The sequence below is a fragment of the Heteronotia binoei genome, chromosome 1 (assembly GCF_032191835.1).
Source record: "Heteronotia binoei isolate CCM8104 ecotype False Entrance Well chromosome 1, APGP_CSIRO_Hbin_v1, whole genome shotgun sequence".
Taxonomy (NCBI): domain Eukaryota; kingdom Metazoa; phylum Chordata; class Lepidosauria; order Squamata; family Gekkonidae; genus Heteronotia; species Heteronotia binoei.
In genome coordinates, this window is record NC_083223.1 from 150,933,578 (window position 1) to 150,955,012 (window position 21,435).

The 21,435-nt window shown below is 42.5% G+C and overlaps 1 protein-coding gene across 1 annotated transcript in view; it reads right to left on the minus strand.

Annotated features, from left to right (window-relative positions):
• Positions 1-20,953: 20,953 nt before the first annotated feature.
• THBS2 (thrombospondin 2) overlaps positions 20,954-21,435 on the minus strand; it is a 95,197-nt gene continuing 94,715 nt past the window's right edge. Inside the window, exon 22 of the mRNA XM_060242482.1 lies at positions 20,954-21,275. Coding sequence (XP_060098465.1) covers positions 21,268-21,275 — 8 coding nt within the window. The 3' untranslated portion in view covers positions 20,954-21,267. The remainder of the gene's footprint in view (positions 21,276-21,435) is intronic.

Sequence of the window (21,435 nt, forward strand, 5' to 3'; positions counted from 1 at the left end):
ACGGAACCCAAAACAAAGGATGGTGCCAGCAGAGGAGCAACATCTTCACCTGAAAGCCAAGTATCTTTGTGTAGACCTGGTGTCACCTAGGTATCAATTTGGCTATCCATTGTCACCCTTAGACATGTTTAACAGCTTTCAATCACCCTCACCCCAGGAGTTTCCCTCCCCATTCTTTCCATTAATGGTCATCCTGGAGCCTCCCCCCTGGCCCATTGTTACCTGGTAGTCCAATCAGATAACTAGGGCCAAGTCTGCTCATTGGCTAGCTATGAGCATCCCATCAGGGGTTGCCAATTAATTGGCTATTGGCTACTGCATAAGTCCAGCCCTTATGGTCACTGCAGAGCCGCCCCTTTTGCTGAGGTGATGCACCAGCTGACCACCTGTCATCCGCCCCTGTACCTCCCATTCCCTAAGGGCTCAGGGGAAGCCTTATAACCTCTGACCCAACTTTTTACACGTGTGCATCTAGAAGTACCCCAATTCCGCTGTCTAGGTACATCCCCGATTCTTGGCCAGTTGAGGGTCCTTCCCCCCCCCCAGTCCTCCTTTTTCTGCCATTGGAGCCTTCCTTGAAGACTACAATTGGTAATTATCACCCTGTTTGTACATCCTTGTGTTATCGCTGAATCTCTCTCTATTTTTATTAGGACTGCATGTGTGTTGTATAAATTCATGACCTTGTATGTGTGTGTGTTCTATATTTTTCTGTAATAAAGTTTTGATGGTTTCTCTTAGTTAGGGTCCTTGGTAATTTTAAGCAATAATTTCTGGAAGTGGAATCCTGTATACACAGATTCAAAGATCCTTTTTAAGCCAGGTGCCCACCTATAAATTCCCCAACCTCGTTTTGAGGGCATTTTGGCTTACATTATATCCTGCCCTCCCCGTCAAAGCAGGCTCAGGGCAGCTCACAACCAGCAAAATAAGAATAATTTAACAGTTAAACAATACAATAAGTTAAACAATTACAATGGTTAAGAACAATTAAAACAGTCTGGTGCTAATTGTATCTGATGTTTTCTCACTTCAGATGGCGTTCAGTCTATGTTCAATGTATCTCAGACACCCCATATCAAAAGCCATGAAGTTGATCTTATCACCACCATAAGGTGATGCATCTCCACTGCTCATTCTTCCACATATCAGTCATTCAGTCCCTGTCACAGTATGATGTAAGCAGAAAGCAAGAGATATCACAAAAGCACTACAGTAAATTGTCTATAGCAGTAAACTAAACCTTTGTGAGCCTGTTGGTAACTTTGGAATTCTGACACAGGATGGTCAACAAAATTACAAAATAGCTGCCACAAGAGACATAGCATAACCAATCACAATATTCAAGGGTTTCAGGAGTGTATAGAATAGATCCTGTGGAAGCTAGAGACATCAAAGTCTCAGGGAACCTCCCCTGGCTGCTCCTTTTCATACCCTTCAAGTTCCTTCCCTCTTATTGCTTTGAAGTCTGGTAAACATTTCGATTGAGCAGAGACTGTCTAGAGATATATCCATTCACAAACCACTACTAACTGCTTGAAAGTTTGTGGAAAGTTTGTGCCAGTTGACCTGCCATGAATTTGAGTTTGCAAACCACAAACTGGACAAAATTTGTCACAAACTTTATGAGCCAGTTTGTACCCATCCCTATTGGTGGGTGCCATGGCATCCATGGGCACCACATTGGTGACCCCTGATCTAAAAGAATGCCATCTTCTGGGCTTTCAGATGAAGCTGTTTTCAATGAAGGCCACAAAAATGTCTGCATTGTATTTAGCTCTTAGAGTGGTATACTGAGGAAGTACTTACTAGACATTATCTCTGTTTTCAAGTACTCTCCAAACCTCTAAGAATTTCAAAGAGAGTGGGCATATTAGTTTTCTCCCTGTTTTATCAGTAGACTCCATAGTTGAGGCTCCATTCAGTAGCTATGTACAGAATTTTAATATGTAGTATTCAAAGTATGGACAGTAATTTTGATTGATGTAATAGGGAAACATGTTGTTGTTTACACATCTGAATTTCCATTTTAAAAACTGTACAATCATATTTATATAAAGGTACTTTCAATGCCAATTTGGATTATCTTCATTATCATTAAGTGAGAAATGGTTCTGATTTTGAAAATACTTGCTAGTTGTTTGCTTGCTTACAAGAGGTTTCAGCACTGGTTTCATTAAAAAAACCCAGTCTATCTTGAAAGTGACCATTGTCAACTTAAGGCTGATCCACCCTCATGTGTTATAGCCCTCATTAGTTTGAACAATTTCAGATTGAAGGTGAATGTATGAATACCTTCTTGCATCAAATTACTCTCTGAACATGGAAAAGCTAGCACATTGGTAAGAAACACTTCTCAATGAAGTGCATGCTTTCTGTGTTCATGCCAAATGGAAAAGTTTGAAGGGAAAAGGAGCTAAACTGATCACAAGCAATGTTTATTTATTTACAAACTTTATAGTCCCTGTTTCTGCTTTCATGAGCTTTGTTAGCCACCTTAAAACAATTAAAACATAGTTAAAATACACATTACATACAACAGAATACACATATAAAAATAACAAAACTATGATATAGTGGATTCAATGCAATGAAGAGGCGATGTGGTAGTGATCATCAGCTCTTTATTAGGTACAGCATAGTATAGGGCTGCACTCAAAGACTGACTAACTGGGCCCACAGGGCCAACTATATACAACTCAGGGCTCCCGTGCAAGCACGTTATTGGATCATTCAAACCAGCAGGGGGCCCATGATTGGAGAAGGGCAGCAGGGATTTGGATTCTGCTGCCAAGTTCAGTCCTTATGGCTCCAATGAGCTTTGCAGGAACACCCAGTAAGTCTTCTCTAAGGTCCACATACACAACAAACACATAGGTCCACATACACAACAAAAACATAGGACAGGAAGGAGGAATCACTGAGGGCATACAACAGGGGAAATCCTGCTGGCAAGAGACAGCAACGAAAGGGGATGGGCAAATGTCTCTGGGGAAAGAGTTCCACAGAACTGGTGCCACAACTGTCTCCTGGATTGTTCTCACCTAACTCATGAGACAAGGATACCTGAATCAGGGCTTCAAAATATAACCATAGTGGTCAGGTAGTTTCAAAATGGAGTGGGCTGTCCTTCAGGTATATTGGTCCAATCCATACAGGGCTTTAAATGTCAGCACCAGCACCTTGCATTGTGCCCAGAAACAAACTGGGAGCCAGTGCTGATGGATCAAGACTGAAATGATATGGACTCTATGACCCACTCCAGAGCATCCTGGCTTCAGCATTCTGTACCAGTTTCTGAGCACTTTTCAAGGACAGCCCCATGTAGATAGATCCAAGTGGGCAGCCATGTTGGTCTGAAACAGTAGAATAGAGTAGGAGTCAAATAGCATCTTTCAGACCAACAAAGTTTTATTCAGAATGTAAGCTTTCGTATGCATGCATACTTCTTCAGACGAGGGGATGGGGTACAGTGAGCTGAAATACATATAGCTGGTGGGTTAAGAGTGTAAACTGATACAAAGTTACGGTCAGATGGCAAAATAGTATAATAAATTGGAAGGCTATTTGGTCTGTATAGCATTTGCGTGGGAAACCAATAAAAGATAATAACAGTTGCCTGTTAATTGCTTTTGCTACAAGTCTAGGTAAAACAAAAGGACATGTATTTCCTAGTCCCATGTAAAATGCTTTGCAGTAAAATATGCAGTTAAAGTGGAGTCTGTTAAACAAGATTGTACTTTTTCAGGTTTAGGTCTCAGGCCAGAGTGGAGATTAGTAGTGTTTGCCCACTCCAGAAACACTAATTTCCGGAGGGGTGTTGAAAGACCTGAGTCAGATTGAGGTGATGAGAGAGGAGGTCCTATGACTGATAGACAATTTAAAAACTGATAAATCACCAGGCCTGGATGGCATATATCCAAGAGTTCTGAAAGAACTCAAAGGTGAAATTGTGGATCTCCTAACAAAAATATGTAATCTTTCATTAAAATCTGCCTCCATTCCTGAGGACTGCAAGATAACTAATGTCACCTCCATCTTTAAAAAGGTTCCAGAGGAGATCCAGGAAATTACAGGCCAGTCAGTCTGACTTCAATACCGGGAAAGTTAGTGGAGACTGTTATTAAAGAGAGAATTAGTAGGCACATTGATGAACAAAAGTTATTGAGGAAGACTCAGCATGGGTTCTGTAAGGGAAGATCTTGTCTCACTAACCTGTTAGAGTTCTTTGTGGACAAAGGGGAACCAATAGATGTTGTTTACCTTGACTTCCAGAAAGCTTTTCATAAATTTCCTCATCAAAGGCTCCTAAGTAAGCTTAAGTGGTAAAAGGACAAGTCCTCTTGGGATCAAGGACATGGGGTTAAAGGACAATTCCTCTTGTGTATCAAAAACTGGCTAATTAATAGGAACAGAATGAGTATAAATGGGCAATTTTCTCAGTGGAGGGTGGTAAGCAGTGGGGTGCTGCAGGGCTCAGTGCTGGGTCTGATGCTTTTTAACTTATTCATTAATGATTTGGACTTGGGAGTAAACAGTGAAGTTAGGGTTGCCAAGTCCAATTCAAGAAATATCTGGGGACTTTGGGGGTGGAGCCAGGAGACATTAGGGGTGGAGCCAAGATCAAGGCTGTGGCAAGCATAATTGAACTCCAATAACAAACTAAGAGGAATGGATCCTCCATGACAATGCACAGACCAGCTTATGCAGGACCCTAAAACAATCAATTACCAATAGTATTTAACCATGCTTGACATTGGGAGGTATGCCAAGTATGCCAAAGCGGTCGCCATCACCTTCCCCCGCCTGAATATGGCCAGCTGTTTATTGGGAGGGAGGGAGCCGCCTTCACTGCGCGAGGAGTCGCCAGGCCCACAGGCTCGAAGGCACGGCAAAGCAACCCCGCACAAGGTGCCTCTTCCAAGCCCCTGCCGACTCCCGGCCCAGCCGCCGCCTGCTGCTCCTCCCCACCCCCCCAGGGCCCAGCGGAGCATCCCAGCAGTAGGCCCAGGTGGGCGCTCCAGCGGCAGCAGGCCACGCAAGGCCCTCCTCCTCCTCCTCCGGGCCGCCGGGCACCTTTGCGCACCCGGTCGGGAAAGCAGCAGCAGCAGCGGCTGCATCGTCCCGTCGCCCCCGGAGCCCTGCTCGGCCTCCTCCCTGCCTGCAAGCGGTGAGTAACGGGGCGGCTCAGACAGCGTGTGACAAGGTAGAGGGTGTGACACACAGAGCGTGTGACAAGGAGGGTGGAGGCAGGCCAGGAGCGTGGCGAGCCATGAGTCCGGGTCCTAAAAGGACCCAGATTCGCGGCTCGCCACGCTCCTGGCCTGCCTCCAGCCTCCCTTTCTCTGATTTTACATCAGAGGCGGAGCAGAGCGGGCGATGCCGCTGCGCTGCCGCCTCTTCTCCATAGCTGCTCCTCCAAGATGGGCTCAGGCTGAGCCCATCTCGGAGGAGCAGCTACGGAGAAGAGGCGGCAGCCGCGCAGCGGCGTCACTCGCTCTGAGAAGGATGGGCTCGCCATGCTCCTTGGCGCCATTTCCCCCCTCCCCCCGCTTCCGTTTTTTTGGGGAGCGGGGGAAGAGGCTGGAAATCCTGGGGTCCCCCGCCAGGGCGGGAGGGTTGGGAAGCCTAAGTGAAGTGGCTAAGTTTGCAGATGACACTAAATTGTTCAGGGTGGTGAGAACCAGAGAGGATTGTGAGGCACTCTAAAGGGATCTGTTGAGGTTGGGTGAGTGGGCATCAACATGGCAAATGAGGTTCAATGTGGCCAAGTGCAAAGTAATGCACATTGGGGTCAAAAATCCTAACTATAAATACAAATTGATGGGGTGTGAACTTGCAGAGACTGACCAAGAAAGAGATCTCGGGGTCACGGTAGATAACTCACTGAAAATGTCAAGACAATGTGCAATTGCAATAAGAAAGGTCAATCCATAGTACTTCAGACTAACACATGAAAATGAAAGTACTTAGCAGAATAGTCTAGGGCTATTTTCCTCCATCCCATAATCAGGTTCTAGTTAACTCTTTACTATCCCTTTCACTATACAAACAACTTCTGAAAAGAATGCAAAATGTATATTTTTAAAGAAAAAGAAAAAAATATTTTTTAAAAAAATGGAGAACAGAGGGACTTTCTCTCTCACATTCTCACCAGGAAGAGTCACATGGCTCTGATTGCTTGCCCCCCCCCAGCAGCTTTAGTCTTGCTGAGATTTAAAGACACACACACACACACACTCACCTTCCAAAACACAAGCAGTTTGCAAGTTTCTAAATCTGCCGAGATGGAAAGGCACATCATGGCTGTTGGCGCAGGGCTTCCCACTGCCAACCAACTGGCTGGCAGCAGGGAGGAGCCTGCAAAACCAGGGGATCCCCTGCAGGAACCTAGGAGCTGACAAGCCTAAGCTGAAGTGATCCCAACCTGATTTCTGATCCAGAACATGGCAGACATTAATTGGCTTGTTTTGCAGAGGTTGAAGTTCTGTAGCCTCAATTCTCCACATGATAATGAAAATAAAAACTTATGCCACAGAAGGGGTCTTCTGATAATGGAGATAAAATTAACTCTTTTGCATGCTGAAATGTGGAAAAGAAATCATCAGCAACTCTTCATCTCTCTTTTCTGTATGATTTACTGCACAAAACTCATATCTGAGAGTGGAAAGCATGATGAAGATCTGCATATCTCCATTTGTTTTGTAATGTAAGCTTTCACATACTGAGATGAAAACAGATGTAGTGAAAAATTTTCCTGTCACAAAATTCTCATAACATTACTATATAAGAATGTATTACAGGGAATAGTTGTCCCTTGGCCAAGGAAAGGGGAAGGTGCTCCAAGTTGGCTTTATTCTTCTATATTGCATCTTGATGGTCTCCAAAGTTCTAACAAGAAATACTTGAAGCTGGATTTGGGGAGTCCCCAGTGAACTTTCAAACAATTAAAATGAAGCAGGTTAGTATGCTTCAGTCTTTCAACATACTGTGTGTAATTGGGACCAATACTTGCTTTATATCCAAAATTACGAGACAAATTTTTATACATTAACCAATGTGTCAAGTCCTTCCAATAGTAATAAGTTCTACATGCCAAGAAGCAACATTACTCAGTCTATAGTTGTGAGGCAAAGTGACCCTGGCCCCTCCTCATGGGTTAATGTGAATAGTAATGGGCTTGTTCCATCTTGCAGGTGTTACTAATTGATCTTTTGGCCTACATAGCCCTTATCATCTTCTAGGCCAGGGCTGGAAGAGTGGTAATTAGCTTCTCATGAGAACCTGCAGCCCAAAGGAGAGGGAAAGGTCAGGAGTGACAAGGTAATTTTCTAAAGGGTTCCAGCAAGACTGTGCTGATTAGGTGCCCTCATTACCTGATGTTGCTTAGCCAGAAAATTATAATTGAACTATAATTGCGCTAAGAACCTGGAAAAGAAGCTAGCTTTGATTCTGATGGACTGAAGATCTGAACTATGATATGCTTATATTGCAATAGATTTTGTACCAAAAGATTATAAGAAGTAGCCTCTTATCCAAGAAAACATTAATTACTGGTTATTTAGGCATTAGTTGTCAGTATTGTTTTGGAAGTTGAGTATACAAGTGACTCTTGATACTGTCTGGCACATTGCCAGCTACAGCTTGCTATGAGAAGGTTGCTTGGAGTAGAACATTAATTAGGAATGTAGATAGAATTATTATTATTATTACATTTGTTTATTTATATTCCACCCATTCTCCCATTTAGGGGCTCAGAACGGAGTACATCAAAATAGTAATAAAATCACAATAAAATTACAATAACTTCATAATAAAACCAATTTCAACATTTAGTAAAGTGCAACAGGATGGTCCAGCAAGATGATATAACAGAATAATATAGCAAGATGGTACTACAGAATGGCAGATTGGTACTACAGACTAGCACAAAAATAGTATCACAAAACAGTGCAGTAGGGAGAGGCCAACCAATCGAATAGATAGATGTCTGCTGCCTCATCCAAAAACCTGACGGAACAGATCCGTTTTACAGGCCCTACAAAAGGCCAGCAAGGCAGGTAGGGCCCGGATCTCCATAGGGAGCTGATTCCACCAGGTCGGGGCCAAGAGCGAAAAGGTCCTGGCTCTTGGGACGGGGACTGTCAAAAGATCTTGGGAGGCCAAATGAAGTGACCTCTGGGGCGTATATGGGAAGAGACAGTCCCATAGGTATATTGGTCCCAGGCCGCACAAGGCTTTAAAAGTCAAAACTAACACCTTGAAATGGATCTGGTACTCTATAGGCAGCTAGTGCAGGCCACGGAGCGCTGGCGGTATGCTCACCCGTACAGGTGATGCAGTCAGCAGGCAAGCTGCCACATTCTGCACCCACTGCAGTTTCTGGATCAGTTTCAAGGGCAAACCAGTGTAGAGCAAGTTACAGTAGTCCAGATTGTGAGGCATTGCATGGGTCACTGTAGCCAGGTATTGGGGGGGTGGGTAGATAGGGTGCTGGCTGCCTGATCTGCCATAAATGGAAAAAGGCAGACCCAGCAGCTGCTGTGACCTGGACCTCCATAGAAAGGGAGGCATCCAGGATCACACCCAGACTCTTCACCTGTTGGGCCGGTACCAGAATGGCACTACCCAGGGCTGGGAAGTGGATGCACGAACCCAACCCCCCTCGACTCAAGTATAGGACCTCCATCTTGGTTGGATTTAACTTCAGTCGACTCTGCTGTAACCATCAAGCCAAGCTCCTAACGCCTCGGACAGTTGTTCAGGGGTGGAGGCTGGAATGCCGTCCATCAACAGATAGAGATGGGTGTCATCAACATACTGGTGACAACCCAGTCCAAGACCTCAGGCAATCTGGGCAAGGGGGTGCATGTAGTTGTTAAATAATATGGGTGAGAGAATAGCTCCCTGCAGCACTCCACATATAATTGGGTGTCGCAGGGAGGTCTGCTTGCCAAGCATCACCCTTTGTCCCCGTCCCCAGAGGAAGGAGGAAAACCATTGCAAGGCTACCCCCCCATACCCTGACAATGGTGAGGTGGTGGGTCAATCGTAATTGACTGTATCAAGTGCTGCTGATAGGTCAAGAAGAATCAGCAGCGCTGACCCACCTTGGTCCAGATGCCTTCTTAGGTCATCTGTGAAGGCAACTAATACTGTCTCCATCCCATGGCAAGGGCAGAAGCCGGACTGGAATGAGTCCAGGGCAGATGTTTCATCCAGGAAAACCTGCAGCTGTTCTGCCACCGCTTTCTCAACTACCTTTCCCAGGAACGGCAAGTTCGAAATTGGGCGGTAATTGTCTGACTATTGGAGTTGGGAGTAAGCAGTGAAGTGGCTAAGTTTGCAGATGACACTAAATTGTTCAGGGTGGTGAAAACCACAGAGGATTGTGAGGCACTCCAAAGGGATCTGTCAAGGCTGGGTGAGTGGGTGTCAACATGGCAAATGAGGTTTAATGTGGCCAAGTGCAAAGTAATGCACATTGGGGCCAAAAATCCTAGCTATAAATACAAGTTGATGGAGTGTGAACTAGCAGAGACTGACCAAGAGAAAGATCTTGGGGTCATGGTAGATAACTCACTGAAAATGTCGAGACGGTGTGCAATTGCAATTTAAAAAGGCCAACACCATGCTGGAAATTATTAGGAAGGGAATTGAAAACAAATCAGCCAGTATCATAATGCCCCTGTATAAATCAATGTTACAGCCTCATTTGGAGTACTGTGTACAATTCTGGTCAACGCACCTCAAAAAACATATTATAGCATTGTAAAAAGTGCAGAAAAGGGCAACTAGAATGATTAAAGGGTTGGAACACTTTCCCTATGAAGAAAGGTTAAAATGCTTGGGGCTCTTTAGCTTGGAGAAACGTCGACTGTGGAGTGATGTGATCGAGCTTTACAAGATTATGCATGGGATAGAGAAGGTAGAGAAAGAAGTACTTTTCTCCCTTTCTTACAATACAAGAACTCGTGAGCATTCAATGAAATTGCTGAGCAGTTGGGTTAGAACAGATAAGAGGAAGTACTTTTTCACCCAAAGGGTGATTAACATGTGGAATTCACTGCCACAGTAGGTGGTGGCAGCTACAAGCATAGACAGCTTCAAGAGGGGAATGGATAAGCATATGGAGCAGAGGTCCATCAGTGGCTATTAGCCACAGCTTATTGTTGGAACTGTCTGGGACAGTGATGCTCTGTGTTTTGGTGCTTGGGGGGGGCACAGTGGAAGGGCTTCTAGCCCCACTGGTGGACCTCTTGATGGCACTTGGTATTTTTGGCCACTGTGTGACACAGAGTGTTGGACTGGATGGGCTATTGGCTTGATCCAACATGGCTTCTCTTATGTTCTTATTATACTAAATTGCCTGCTGGAGAAAAAAGTGGGAATTTTTTCAGAATATGTCTAGAATATAATCTGTTAGACCATTTGAAGGAAGACATAATTTTCATGAAATATGTAGATAATGGGATGTATAAATTAGGTCCTGAAGGCCAAGTTATGATTATTTATTAGAGAAGAGATTGAATCTAGAAACTCTGTAAAAAGGGCTGTCAAGTCCTCAGCACACCAAACCCAGAGACTCATGGGGCAGGCACTGGTGATGTCACATCAAAGAGTTCCAATGGTAGTATATACACACACAGCAATCAATTAATCAATACTTTATTACAGTCCAAGGACCAGCCGGTTTGAAGCAAGCAGAAAACAGGTTTGTAAATGTACACAAAATAAATTCTAAATCAATTAAATTCCCTTAATTACACGATTCCTTTTCCTAAGAGCTAATACACAGAATTTTGCTACCACACGTGTTACCTGTTTCTGGCTGTTCCTTAACAAGAATGTCTGCAATATTTCATGTCTGAGGACAATATAGTCTTGCAAAGGTTTAAATTTAGAGAATGGGATAAATATTTGACATCTCTCATCCTGATAGACGTTACAGTGAAAAAGTATGTTTGTGATAGTCTCAATTGCATTACTCAAACAAAGGCAACAGTGCTGTTGGATAGGCAAATTGGAAAATCTACTGCTTAGAATGGCAGAAGGAAAGGCATTAAAGCGGGCTCTTGAAAAAGCCCATCTGTGCCTCGCTTGAGTAATGTCCAAAAGATAAGAGGATGGTGTAAAATTCAAATCCTTCCTCAGACTCTTGTAACTTAAGGGGAGTGGCTCCTCATCATTTTGGGCTCCTCTATCTGCTAATCTCCAGATAACCAGAGTTTTTGCCTTAGTTAATCCCATGTCAAACAGGGCTTCTGGATCCAGACTTATTTGTTTGTTCTCTCAATTATCTTTAAGGACCATGTAGGGTAGGGGACAGAGGCTAGCAACCATGGCAATAAGCCTTTTGAGTCAAAGTGAACTCTAAGCCAGTAGAAGATTGCACTTTCTCATATTTTAAGTTGAATTTTAGGCATGCCAGCTTCTTGTCTGAGGGTGACATCTGAGGTACAGTTGAAATGGTACCAAATGGTTTCTGTTAATGTGGGTTATCACAAACATATGACACTGGAAAAAATGAATACCACACCAATAATTTAGAAAAATAATTTCTATATTAACTATCTGCTAAATGTAAAATACGACGTCAGTACCAGATTGTTACCTTCCATTTCCAGTTTACATATGTAGTAATTACTACCAGGCCCAGCGCTAGGGGTGCCTGAATCCCTAGGCTGAACCTCGAATGTCTACCCCCCCCCCCAATTATTTGTCATCATGTGCCCAAAGCGTGCATGTGCCCGGATGACATCACAATGACATTACTGCCATGCCCCAGGACTCTTCCAAAGCCTCCCAAGGTTTGGGAGGCTTCAGAAGAGTTTGGGGGGGGGGCACGTTCAGAGCCAGTTAGCTCTGAGTGGCTCACTGCCATGCCCACCTCAGACTCTTCCAAAGCCTCACAAGGCTTGGGAGGCTTTAGAAGAGTCGGGGGGTGGGCACGTTCAGAGTCACTTGGCTCTGAGCATGCTCACTGCCACATCCACCCTTGACTCTTCCAAAGAGGTAGGCTTGCCAATCCCCAGGTCCCAGTGGGGGTTCTTCCACTTTCCCAGGCTCTTTCCTGCCCCCAGTCAGCTGGCCAGTGGGGGGGGGGGGGGAAAGCCCCGCCCCCACAGCCATCATGTGCCTTTCCCTCTCCAGAGGCGTCAGTCTCTACTTGGGAAAGCCTTCCTCTTTGGATGGTGTGTCTGCTTCTTTAAGGTTGAAGGGGAGCGGGAGGGGGGAGGAGGAAGCAGAACAACATGGCTGTGAAAGGAGCCCAGACCCTCCATTTGTTGCACAATCCTTGCAGAGGTCGTTTGCATAGTGTGAAGGTAAACTTGAACCTTTGGTTGCCCTGTGTTACTGTGAAAAACTTGAAAGTTCAGCAACTCATGAGTAGAGGTGCCAATCCCCAGATGGGGACAGGGAAGCCCCAGTTTGGAGGCCCTCTGGAGCTTCAGGGTCATCACCGGAAAGGGGGGGGAGGGAAATGTCTGCTGGATCATAGGGTATAATGGAGAATTAATCCCAGGGTATCAGGGGCTCTGGAGGGGCGGTTATTTGAGGTAGAGGTACCAAGTTTTCAGTGTAGCATTTGATGAGTCTCCTCAAAATGCTCTCCAAGTTTCAAAAAGATTGGACCAGGGGGTCCAATTTATAAGCCCCAAAAGAAGGTGCCCCTATCCTTCATAATTTCTGATGTAGGGAAGGCATTAAAAAGGTATGTGATCCCCTTAAATGTGATGGCCAGAACTTCCTTTGGAGTTCAGTTGTGCTTGTCACAACTTTGCTTATGGCTCCACCCCCAAAGTCTCCTGGCTCCACCCCCAAAGTCCCCAGATATTTCTTGAACTGGACTTGGCAACTCTACCCCGAGGCTTGGGAGGTTTTGAAAGAGTCAGGAGGCAGGCATGTTCAGAGCCAGTCGGCTCTGATCATGCTCGCTGCCACGCCCACCCCAGACTTTGCAGAGTCCAGAAGGCAGCAGGCATGGGGAGAGGGGGTGCCTCACGGCGCCCCTAGCCCAAATGGTGCCCGAGGCATCCACCTACTTGTCCTGCTCCTATGTGCCGGCCCTGATTACCACAAGCAGGTAGATATCGAAGTATGCACTGAAGAAGCCATCAATTTGCCAACCTGAGAATAACCCTCAAAACAAAGTTTAAAAGCCAAGATCTAAGACCTGACCAGACAATCCTATTTGTAAGAGTATTTTAAATGTTTCATTTTTATTTCACTACAATTTGTTTTGTATTGCAAACACACAAACACACCATCTTTAAAACCCCTTTTTCCTTATAACTATATTTATATAGTTCCATAACCTCCACGGGTGGCTTGCATTTTAAATCACTGATTCTAAACCACCCTTAAATAACATAAGAAGAGCCCTGATGTATCAGACCAATGGTCCATATAGTACAGGATCCTGTCTCACAGAGCGGTCAACCATTTCCTCTGGAGGGCCAACAAACAGGGCATAGAGGCCAAGCTCCTCATTTTGCCTCCTGACCATGGAATCCAGAGATTGACTGGCTGAATGCAGAGGTTCAGTTTAGTCACCATAGTTAGTAAGTCTATCTTCCCTGAAGACCTTCACCACAGCTCATAGGCATGATAGATCTATCTTCCTTGAATCTGTCTGATCCCCTTTTAAAGCTGTCTGTGTCTGCGGACATCACTATATTTTTAGGCAGTAAATTCTGCATTTTAATTTCTCTGTGTAAATAAGTATTTCCTATTTGTCCATCCTGAATCTACTACCAATTAACTTCATTTGATGCCCTAGTGTTTTGGGAGAGAGAAAAAAGGTTCTCTTTGTCAATTCTCTCTATGCTGTGTATAATTGTACAAACCTGTATGATATCTTCTCTCAGTCATCTCTTTTCAAAACCGAAAAGTCCCATACTCTTCAGCCTTTCCTCATAAGGAAAGTGTTCCAACCCCAAGTCATCTTCGTTGCTCTCTTTTGTACTTCTTGGTTGTTCACTTTTGTACTTTTTCCAGCTTTGCAATGTCCTTTTTTATATACAGTGATGAGAACTGGACACTGTATTCCAGATAAATTCACAAAATGTGATACTGTATAATTTTGAAATACATCACAGATTGACAGCATTTTGAGTACTACTAAAGCAAGGCTGAAATCAAAGCAAGCACAATAGACCTTAGGTTTGAGGCCCTGGACCCTATGTATATGATTGGCAGTGTCTACAGCCACAAAAACAGTGGGAAAGTACCTGGGAGAGTCCTTAAATTGACATGATGCTTTCCCCCACCCAGTTACTAGGGCTTTTTTGTAGTAGGAACTCCTTTGCATATTAGGCCACACACCCTGATGTAGCCAATCCTCCTGGAGCTTATAGTAGGCCCTGTACTAAGAGCCCTGTAAGCTGAAGGAGGATTGGCTACATCAGGGGTGTGTAGGCTAAAATGCAAAGGAGTTCCTGATACAAAAAAAAGCCCTGCCAATTCCAATATGTAGTTATGAGGTCTGGCAATTAGTTTTAATTCCAAGAGATCTACTGGAAGTCAGCAACCTTACCTGGTACCACAAAGAGCATGGAGGAAGAGCTAAATCTGAAGATACCCAGAAGCATTGGAGGGAGTCTTTGGGAAAAACCATGACAGTTCATTAACTGAAAAACATATAGAAAATGGATGTCCCCAGAACACAATTTGAAGCCACATTTAATTTTTTACTTTAACATTTTTGTCTTGCCTTTCTTCCCCAGAGCCTAGAGGAATTTACAACAAACTTAAAATCACATTGCATCACTGTTTAGTGCTGAAATTAGGCAGACCTGCCCATGTCTGCATAAATCTCCATTTGGGAATCAAACACCAGCCAGCAGAGCTCTTTGGAGGAAGAGCATGTTGTGAACAATTAACTAAATATATATAATTGTGGTGATCAATCAAGCATCAGTTGTGATGTTGGCAGTACTGCTGAGTTTTGTCAGGATCAGGTCCATAGCAGAATGATAAAAAAAAGATTTCCAGAAAGAGCAGCACAGTGGCAGTCTAGGCAAGTTGCATTGGACAATCTCATTAACCAGTCTGTTTGATGCCTGTTCCCATACCCATTGCTGCTAGAAAGCTACTAGGAAGACAAAGGCAACGAGACCTTGGCAGCTTCCATATTATTTTCATTTGTGCCTCAAGTCTGCTTAATGGATTGGGTAGGAAGCGTTATCCTTGACATGATGCACAAAAGGTTTCATATACTGCTGTTTCTGTGCTGCCTGTGTTGGCATCTTGTGCTTGGACAAAAAGGGAGAGTTTCCAGCCATTCTTCTATATACTATTAATATGTAATATTAGGCATATAAAGCTATAATGACACGGTTGGGGAAATTTCTCACCTGCTCCAATAATAATATGGTGGTTTTAAAAAATGCATAGTGAAATCTACCCATAAAAGTCTATTTAAAAAAGAGTATTTCCAGATTAACCAATAGTGCATGCTCTCTGTATACGATGTGCAGTGTACGGTTTCCAGGAGATCAGGCTCTCAACTGCAAAATTAAAGAGCATCATATTTACAGCTCACAGGCATCTGGGTTTACTGGCAAACACATGTAATAATTTATAAAGCCCTGATCGCAGCAGGCTAAACCAAGTAGCTTTGGGAAGTCTCAAACCTCTCCCTGCTGTCGCTCTTCCATCTGCAGCACGCACGCACGCACACACACACACCGCCGTTTTAGAGCTCCTGCAGGTTTAGAAACCTGCAAACAGTTTTTAAAATGTGTCCCTTTAAGGCTGAGCAGGAAGCAGGAAACAGGAAGGGCTTCATGGGAAGGAATCAGTAACAGTTTCCTCAGAGAACGGCCCCTCCCTTTCTTTTGGTTTCGTTTTCAGAGCAAGCAGGAATATTCTGCAGGAACAAGACTCAGTAAGTATTTGTGTGTGTGAGAGGGAGGGGGCAGGGGATTCCCTGGTTTGGAGGCCCTCCCTGCACTTTAGAAAGTGTGAGGGGGGAGGGAAATGTCTACTGGGCACTCTATTGTTCCCTATGGAGAACGATTCCCATAGGGAATAATGGGGAATTGATCCATGCGTATTGAGGGCTCTGGGGGGCTATTTTTTGAGGTAGAGGCACCAAACTTTTAGTATAGCATCTAGTGCCTCTCCCCAAAATACCCCCAAGTTTCAAAACGATTGGACCAGGGGGTCCAATTCTCTGAGCCCCAAAATATGGTGCTCCTATCCTTCATTATTTCCTATGGAAGAAAGGCATTTGAAAAGGTGTGCTGCCCCTTTAAATGTGATGGCCAGAACTCCCTTGGAGTTCAATTATGCTTGTCACACCCTTGTTCCTGGCTCCACCCCCAATGTCTCCTGGCTCCACCCCCAAAGTCTCCTGGCTCCGCCCCCAAAGTCCCCAGATATTTCTTGAATTGGACTTGGCAACCCTAATAACAATTTATTTATTTATTAATTTTAAGGTTTTATCTGTTTTATCTGTTTTAAATGTTTAACCCTTTACATGCCTAAATATTGTTTAATTTTTATGTTGGATTCATTATTGGAAGCCGCCCTGAGCCATTCGTGGGAAGGGCGGGATATAAATTCTAAATAAATAAATAAAAATAAAATAAATGACAGTACAGTTCACAATTAACATCTCCAGCAAAAGCTCCATTAAATTGAGCAGGAGTTTCACCATAGATTTCCATAATATATGCCCCACTCTCATCAAATATTGCTATGAAATGCTTTCAATGACACACACACACACACACACACACACACACAAAAGACCAGAAAAGGCTTCAGAACAGCATAAAAAGGGGAAACAATAAAATCAACAGCTTGGAACAATTCTAATAGGTTACTATTGCACAAAACTTGAAAAATCAGAAGCATATGCTAAAACTAAGCTGCAAAGACAACAAGAAAAAATAAAACAGCAAGGTCAACTAAAAGCTGGAGAGAAAGGAATACTTGTGGCATCTACTCTCCTTTACTGTTAATATAAGAAGCTGAGTTCCATTCCTGCCAATACTGGTTATTTAACAACAAGATCACAGAAAGGATGCTTGGCTTTAGTAAAATAGATATTTCAGAAGAGGGTCATCTTGGGTTTTTTGTAAATTGAAAAATTAAACTATAGAAAAGTAAAGAGAACACTTTCAATAAAACTTTTTATGGTTTATTGTCTATCATTAAATGTATAAAAAGGAGAATCTGAATAAATGAGGGACATTAAATGGCAAAAATTCTGTCTGCAGACAAATAAATAGTTATTTACAGTCTTTGGCAAAACAAAAGGTAAGTTTTGTTGCTGTCTCTCTCACACACAAACACACACACACTCGCAAAAACAAAAAATCATAAATAATTTACATAGCATAGGCAAGTATAATACAATTTAAATATTAACATCTTAGTCCCAACACTGGTCTTGGCTTTTTATTCAAAGGAAACATAGCCATTACAGAAATGAAACTCCCTTCAATTCACCTCCTTGGGTTACATTTAAAAAATAATAAATTGCAAAAACACCTCCAACAAACAAAAAAATATCTCATAAGGAAGACTTTTAAGATGTTAATATGGCAAAACTAAGAATGTGCAATAAAGTCAGAAACTGTTGATTCTTTATAAGGCATATAGCATCAAAATCTATTTAAAAGTTTGTTTTAAAACAGCTAAACTGAATAGGCTCATTGTATCCCCATATAAGGCAAGAGATTGCCAGTGTGATGCTGTGGGTATAGCAGCTCTCATACATTCCTGGAGCCTCTATCTCCATAGGCTGCCTCATTCACTTCAGTTGTGCAACAAGCACCAACTCTGGGCAAGCATCTCTTTGTATGAGAGCATGTTGCCCATATGCACACATATTCCAGCCCCCTCATTCTGCTAGAGGTTTCCATGTACATAGCCTTGGCTGGGTGGGGAATCTTGCATATGGTTTCCCAACCCAATACACCTGTCAGGGTTGTATGTGCACAGTAAAGTGAAAAACAAAACAGAACAGGATTCTAACCTAGCAGATAGCTGGGTCCCCTTCTCTTTTGCAGTCCTCTTCTCTTAAACAGTTGATTCCAGCTTCTCTTTTTAACACAGCTGCACTTGCACAAGCCTAGCTTATGTATATTCTGTGGGATCAGGACCCCTTGTGTGCGGCAATATGCACAAGGATCAAGATCAAGGTGATTAATTTTCTCTTGTAAATCTCATCCATGAATACAACTACATCAACTCATAGGCAAAGTTCATTCAACTTAAAACAAAAAAGTGTTAAATATTTGCATATCATTGTGTACTTGAATAACACTTGTATCTGGATAGAATAAAGGCTGACGTATCTTCAGTATAGTTTCTCTTAACATTCCTATATACAGCAGACATACGTAAAACTTTTTTTTAATGGGGGCCTTGGTATATATTACGGTTCTGCTTACAGGGTCTCAGCTGGTTACAACGTGTACAATTCAGGGAGTGTTAAAATAATTATAATATATAATCATACATATAACCAAATACATTCATACTGCAGATTGTACCATTAATTGTGTTCTATAGCTATGTTCTTTGAGATGTTTCATTGGTAATGTGCTCTCTGGTATGCTTCACAAATAAATTACTGGCAAATATAGCTGTAAATTCTAATAATAAATAGCATTGATGCCCTTATAACTGGAACCGTAATATAGTAATAGTAGCATTGCCACCTTCTCAAAAAACCAAATCAAGGTATTGAAGTGCTTGTTGCAGCAACATTGAGAAAATGGGTCACATGGCCACAAGCTGTTTCCTCTGAATGTTCTATGCACACAAACAGGTCTTCAGAAATGGCATAGTTATAGAAATGCTTTTACTGCTAAAGCAAATTAAGTTCTCAATAATTATTTTCTTCCAACAGGAAATACTGATTAGTGTTTCACACTCTGTAAGACGTGAGCTTGCTACTTGGCTGATAGCGGAGCAATCTTAAGCAAAGCATAACCTTCTACACCCACCGACTTCATTCTTCTTAGCAGGCTGTAACTTTCTGCCACATGGGAATGTTAGCTGTAGGGAACACCTTGGGTGTTTTTACATTCAGTTTGATCCAGAATTTTAGAGTCTTCAAATCACCTGCCACCATTCTGCTTTAATTATTTTCCTTTTACATTGGTGGATTTGCTGCACTCATTTTACGTAGCCAAACTTCTATATTTCCTGCTGAAAGCGTTTCAATATTTTTTTTTGGGGGGGGGGGGTCTCTTTCAGAGGGCAGATGGAATACCAGTGCTTATTTAAATGTATACGATTGCTTGGAAATGGTGTCAACACTGCAAAAACAATACACATTTAAATTACAAGATGAGGCAAGCAATGATATGTAAAAATTTAAAGTGCTGTCAGTTCTCATGCAAATTACTGCACCTTGTGGCTTTTGGAGGAGTCTTTTAAAATGCATGAAAACTTCTACAATACAAGTTTAAAACGCTTGTAGAGAAATGACCTGAACAAAACTAGTTTTGAGAAAAACATTGCAGCAGCAGTGCCAGAACTCATCTCACCTAAACAAATGTAGATGTTTCGGGCAGCAACAATGAAAAACAGTTGTGAGAACGTTAGGTAATGTTAAAGGTGAATTTCCAATGCGATGATAGACAGTCACTGTCAGTGTAAAAACACCCCAAAATAAAAGGAGAGTCCAATCGGACTTGGAATGGCACTGTGAGGGGAGGAAGGACTCCTGTCTCTTCCCACCTGCCTCCTGGCAGTTTCACATTTTGAAAAAGCAGTAGGGGATTATTTCCCCATTTTTGCTGCTCCATGTGGAGTATCTGTGTATATGGATCAGCAAAATTAGGAAAATAACTCCCCCAACCCAGGGCACAATTCTGCATAGCAAAATGGCTTTAGTGGGGAGGCAGGAGCCCATTTTTCCTCCACAGTGCTATTCCAGACCTGTTTGGGCTTTCCTTTTTTTAGAAGCCATTGTTCACAGCTGTTATGATGATCCAACTCTTTAAAACAGTGACATTTACTTTGGCCCTTCGCTTAAGACTGCACTGAATAAGTGTGTAATGTTTCAGGAGTTTAAAACACATGATGGCCAAGCTCTACATACATTTGTGCTACATTACACAGCATAAAGTTGTGGATCTAAGACATGAGGGAATGTAAATTAAAATTAGAAAAGACTGATTCATAAACCATTTTTGTTGATTCTAGTACAGTCCTATTAATGTCAATAGAATGGCTGTAGAGAATGTTGATTTTGTAATGCTGGAAGGATTTTGTGCAATACTGGTTTGTTCATGAAGCCAAGTGGAACAATTTTGTATGCACATACACACAAAAACAATTTTCATTTTAGGGTTATTTTATGACAACCCCACTCCTAGCTTTGTAGGATAGGTGAATGAGTATTGAATCCTTAAAAGTAATTTCTATGGAGTAGATTGGTGGATTCATTCAATGAAATTCACATTACTGTATGAACAATTCTGAAATAACATTCTCAAGTGTATGCCTCCACAAAAGTTATTGCAAATTCGTTCTCATAGACTAGAATTAATATCAGACCTAAATATTTCTTTGGGATGTCCAGCTGTACTGTTGAAATTTGAAAACAAAAACCATGTAATACTTATAAGAGCAAAACAACACAAAACGTGGTGTTAGAATTTGTTTTTACAAGAGGAAGCTCTATTCTAAAATCTCCAAGCACATGATACATCTGAAAAATCATAACATTTTAATGACATTAAGCCACCTTCTTGTATGGCCCTGCCATATTTTCCAATGGTTTGTAAGTTAACGAGGGTTAGTTAGAGTTTGGTCCTTCCTAATTTTGCAGAAATTGGTCTCCTAAACTTTATGTTACCAAGGCCCAGCCCTGATCCAAGATCGTAGTGTGGTCTTCTTAAGAAGTTGCTCTTTCTCTTTTAGTTGATGTAATACCCCCCTTTCTCCCATATTTATATAAATACATTAAGTATTAAAGTATTTTAAATGTAAACACCATTTTTAAACAATGAACAATGAATGTGTCTGCCATGTTTTCATTCTACACATCAATTTGCTTTTGCTTCAGCGGTGGATTCAATGCTCACATTTAGGCCCTGCCAGTCCAAGCTCTTCAAAGGCACTTTTTGATAGGATTGGAGGAATCTCTCCTGGCAGCATGGAAGTGGAAAGTCAGGGGAGTGAGCCATAAGGTGAGATGAAAGGAGAGTGAGGGGGTTGAAGTACCAGTATGTACAGAGGTGTCTAGGTTGAATAGCATTTACAGTACTTTGCTGATTATGCAACATCCTTAGTTCAGACATCTGCAACAGAACAAAGCAATTGGTTAGTATGAATGACATATTTGGAAAGCTGTACAGTAAACATCTGACACAAAATGGTATGGTATATTTATCCATATATGAGACTCAAAGAGACTAACAAAAACCATAAGCTATCAGGATACAGCAAGAGTATGCAATG